At 37.7% G+C, this 4,906-nt stretch overlaps 1 protein-coding gene across 1 annotated transcript; it reads right to left on the bottom strand.

Annotated features, from left to right (window-relative positions):
• Positions 1-68: 68 nt before the first annotated feature.
• LOC106942919 (proto-oncogene tyrosine-protein kinase LCK-like) lies at positions 69-4,672 on the bottom strand. Its single transcript, XM_015026274.1, has 4 exons — positions 4,461-4,672; positions 3,023-3,132; positions 2,488-2,548; positions 69-501 (listed from the first exon to the last, which is right to left on the bottom strand). Exons 2-4 carry the CDS (start codon positions 3,125-3,127, stop codon positions 407-409), a joined length of 261 nt encoding a protein of 86 aa, XP_014881760.1. The 5' UTR covers positions 3,128-3,132; positions 4,461-4,672; the 3' UTR covers positions 69-406.
• Positions 4,673-4,906: the final 234 nt, after the last annotated feature.

Below are 4,906 nucleotides of genomic sequence, written 5' to 3' on the forward strand. Positions count from 1 at the left end.
TGGGGTGTTTTTTTTAATTTTTGTTTAAAAACACTTTTTTTTTTTTTTTTTTTTTTTTTTTTGCATCTATTAAATTTTCTACATTTGACAGTGACTGGAAACTTTGGCTGAGTTCATGTTTTCACAGCATCCTTGCTCGGGAAACACACCGGAAACATGTTGAGTTCACTATCTGTTCTCAGAACCACAATGACACCAGAACCAACAGCAGGAGACTTTTATATGTCATTTATATGACTTTTGGTGTCACAAGTTGTTAAATATTCTTCAAATCAAATTTTAGTCACATCCATCTCCACTGAGTTTTGTTCCCGGGTGAGGAGATTGTAGCTTTAACTGCATTGTTGTTTGGAGTCGCATGCATTTTTCCACTTGCGAGTTTTCTCTGTATGGATTTACAAGTAGCTCACTTGTTGATGATCTTGAGTTTGTCTCCTTTATCAAAACCCAGGTCTCCTTCATGTTTGGGGTCATAGCTGTAAATGGCCACCCCGATGTTATCTGCAAGAAAAAAGCATTCATAGTTTTAGTCCTATGGCCAGTGTTCAGAGCACTGCGCGTCTTTGAACGGTTCTGATTGGTTTTCTACAAACACAGCAGTGATGGCAAAGCTGAATCTCAGCCTCCTTGACCCGTGCAGCATAACATTTCTGTCATGAAATGTCTTACAAGTATCACTGTTTCCTTTTGGAACAGAATTTTTGTTGAACTAAGTTAAGACGTATTTTAGACAAGTTAGAAATATGTTGTTGTTTTTTTCTTAATCGGTTCTTCACTAGCTTTTAACATATTTAATAAGAGGAAGGCAGTTCTTGTTTTTTTGGGGGGGAGGGAATTTTCTCTGATGACCTGGCTCCTATACTATTTTATTCAGTATGTCATCAATATAAATACATAAATAGAAAATATTTCTTTTACAACTAAACAAATTAAAATATGCATCTTTAGTTAAAACCTCTGTAACAAAATAAAGTTTATATTGTTTCACGTTCTGGTAAATGCAAAAACCCAAGCACAAAACGTGAGTTTAATAATTCAGATAATCAATCTTTTAAAAGTAATATATATATATATATATATATATAGCTAAACACAACTTTTAGTACATGACAAAATTTTTATATTTTCTATCAAAGAATATATTTTAAAAAATAATGTACACCTAAGGCCCAAGTAGGCTGGACTATTGTGATGACCATCCTCGCTGGATTTTCAACATTTGTTATGTACACGCCACAGTTATGCAAAACATTATTGGCTACATCCTCACAGGTACGAAGAAGACAAAATTTAGCATGACTATTCTTTTATTACAGGTCCAGTTTTCAGATTCTTGTGCCGGTTTCTTGTTATAAGTTTCAAGTTTTTAACCTCTTCACTTGCGGAGGAGCCTCTAGATTGCTTCGTTCTCCAGTATACAGGAGATACGTTGACTTTTGTATTAACCAGATCGCTCCAGTCCAAATGCAACAATAACTTGGATATTATGTATAGAATTGGATTTAGTTGTCCCCAAAATGGGGCAAATAATTGGGGAAATACAGGAGGCTGACAATGGACATGTGGAACACGAGCCGTCGAAAGGAGGCATAAGGTAAATTAAATTCTATTCATAAAATGTTTGAAAATTTGCATATATTTGTTTGCCAATACTTGGACTGACTGAAATAAAGTACATTTGACTTGTAAACTACATTTCATTTCAAACTTAAATCCCCAGGAAGTTGAATATTTCCAAGCGTCAACATGGTAATCGAGCAGTCGGCTAGATCCGTAGCTTTCATTTTAAAGAAAACGGAGAAAGGAAACTTGCGTGGACAGAACAAGGTTGGAGGAAAGTGGAAAATGCCGAGTAAACAGATTCTGAAATGAGAATAATAATCAGTACTATCGTCCTTTAGGAATGAGAACAGTACTCGACAGGACGAAAAAGCATGTTCAACAAATTTATTGAACGTTACTTTTGCAGTGTTTCTCCCCTATCAGACGAATAAATTGACACATTTAATTAAACATACAAACTTTTTCGGTAACACTTTATTTGAAGGGGGGTGAATAAGACTGACATGACACTGTCATAAACATAACATAACACCTGTCATGAACATGAATAAGCCTTCATGAAAATTTATGACTGTTGTCATAAAGTGTCATTCGGTAAATTATGACAATTTAATACAAAGTTGACATTATTCAAAATGTCTTTGTTATGACAACTTGACATTAACCAAGAAATCATTGCTGATATAAATTTGTTATAAAAGTATTACTGATTGCACTTTAAAAATTAGGTAACTTTATGTTATTAAAGGTAAAGTTTAAACAGTAAACAGTTCATGACAGGTGTTACGTCATGTTTATGAAAGTGTCATAACAGTCTTATTCACCCCCCTCCCCTCTTCAAATAAAGTGTTACCACTTTTTCAAACACAAATAACACAAGAGAAGCTTTAATATGCTGCAAAGAGACAAAGTCAGGAGATATACCTGGTAAAGGTGACATCGGGGGCGTATACTGTGATGGATATGGAATCACCTGATCTGTGTACTGAAGGGACAAAAAAAAAAGAGGCATTATTGGACAAAGAAAGAAAACAATGTAAAACTTAAGCAGACACTCGTACGTTTCTGGTTTGGGTAACCAGCTCTTGGCGGTAATTGTCGTCCGTTTTATTTGTTTTTTGTTTTTTTTCTCTCTGCAAACCAAACGCCTCTGTGTTGTGTCACATGCAGGTGGTTTTCTCCTTAATTCCTAATCTAATGGGACATCTCAGTCACAGCGAGGAAAGAAAACACTGAGGGAATAGTTGTGCTCCTGCTTAATCACACGCACAAAAGACAGCTTCCCTTGCAGTTATGTAAGTTTATTCAACTCTGTTGTACCGAAGCGGATTGAAAAACATTGTACTGTATCATGTTTACTCAACGGGACTGAATGGTGGGAGCCCATGTAAAGTGAACACCTTCTGGCTTCAGCCATTTGAGCATTTTAAGAGCAAAGGTGACCTCTGCGTCCACTTACTGGATTGCAGGCCTGGGGAGGAATTGGACAGTTGCAGTGTTCGCAAATTTCGTCCAAGTTCTCCATCCATTCGCTGTCTGAGTCCGAACTGCAGGCGCACCCCATCTTTTCTGAAATTTCAAACGGACACGTTACTTCTTCAGATAACACAGTGAAAGATTTATATGCTCACTAAACAATTACTAATGCTTCATTGTTCAACAAAATAAACAAGGCAATTACAACATATTATTAGTATTATTGTTATTGTAACTAAGAAGGTTCTACTAACCGAAATCGTAAGTTTTTAGGACAACTCTGGCCGGTAAGAGGAAATGTTTTGACAACAAAATGGAGGACGACAGCGTTGAACGCTGAAACTTTTTGCGCTTTTGACTCGCTTGAAACACACGCTAGTTCGGAGCTCTCCAAATCCCCTCAAAAACCATTTTCCTCTAGGCTCTAATGGTTTTCTTTTAGAAACTCGCAGCAATGTTAATCTCGCATAATCTGTCGCCCGCATGTGCTACGTCTCGTATTTTCACACTAATGCGCCGTTTAAACCAGCTTTCTCAAGGCCGCTCTACTCCCGTGTTTGGCCGCTCATGGAAAAAGGGTCAGCGGGCTAATCGCAGCCGACGTCTGTCCCAGAGGCTTAAAGCCGTGAGAAATCTGCAAAGGTCTAAATAACAACCCGCCATTTGCAGCAAAGAGGTCCTTAGGATGAATCACAAGGGGGATCACCAGCATCTGAAGGCGTTCTTTTATTATCAGCTCTCCTAGGCTTTCTGGCCCACACTTGGGGAGTCACACAAGTCAGTATTTTCCACTGAGGGGGCTACCCTCTGCCTTTTTTTTTTCTTATCATTACAAGCAGCTGAAGGCCTTTTCCAAACAAACTGCTGAATGTTAACAGGATATAGCAGATATGAACACAACAAGCACTCAAGATCTCCATGTCGAGGACACTTTCAAATCAACTTTTGTAACAGTAAGAACCAAACTGAGACCGGAGGTTCGTTTTATGCTACCTTTGTTCAAATTATCTCTAAAATAAAATACCTTGAGAAGTTTATTGTTCTGTTTAACAGAAAAGACACGGTTGGTGGTTTACTACATAGAAAACGGACAGATAAATAAAGACTACACGGTAGAAAGGTTTTTATATTGATAATTTAGAGCAATACTTGTGTGTGATGATGTCATCAGCCTTTCTGAAACTTCTGCTTTCGCCTTATGATAGAGTAAATAGACAGAAATAAAAGACGGAACACAGCTACTTGGATAAAAATAATTTCTTAAGTCATTTTCCAGTTGGCTAAAGATTAAATATATTTCCAAAAAAAACAAAAAAACAAAGCAAGTACATATTTATGTCAATTGTATGCAGTCTTTGCTGGTAACAGCATGTTTAAACTCAAACTTTGAAGGTTGAAACCATCACAAGTCTTTTACTCACCTGTTAAATTAATTGAATCTATCCTCAAATGTCCAATAATGTCAGATTTCAGATGCCGCCATCAAGATTCCCTTTGTTCAGACCTGAATTTATTCTGCCGAGCTATATGTCGAGAGAGCAACTTTTTTACACACCAAGAGCTTGGGTGTGAAGATGTCATCATCCGCCTCTCTTATTATAACTAAGCCTGCAAACAGACTTGATGCGGTGTCTCGTACACACACACACAGACACACACGCGCGCGTGCGCGCATATGGAAGAGCGACCCAGAGAGTTTCCTGTCGTTGAAACTTTGAGGGTTGCTCTGCAGTCTGTTTAACAGGTGCTGAATGTGCAGCTGTGTGCAAAGAGGAACGTTATGGGCTCTAAGACGACAAAAAAAAGGGGGTCAGGACAAAGCCTTTATCCAGAAAATGAGAATGTTCCAATACAGTTAGAAAAGGAG

Source organism: Poecilia latipinna, unplaced genomic scaffold (assembly GCF_001443285.1).
Source record: "Poecilia latipinna isolate Pla-1442-1.1 unplaced genomic scaffold, P_latipinna-1.0 Scaffold4674, whole genome shotgun sequence".
Taxonomy (NCBI): Eukaryota; Metazoa; Chordata; class Actinopteri; order Cyprinodontiformes; family Poeciliidae; genus Poecilia; species Poecilia latipinna.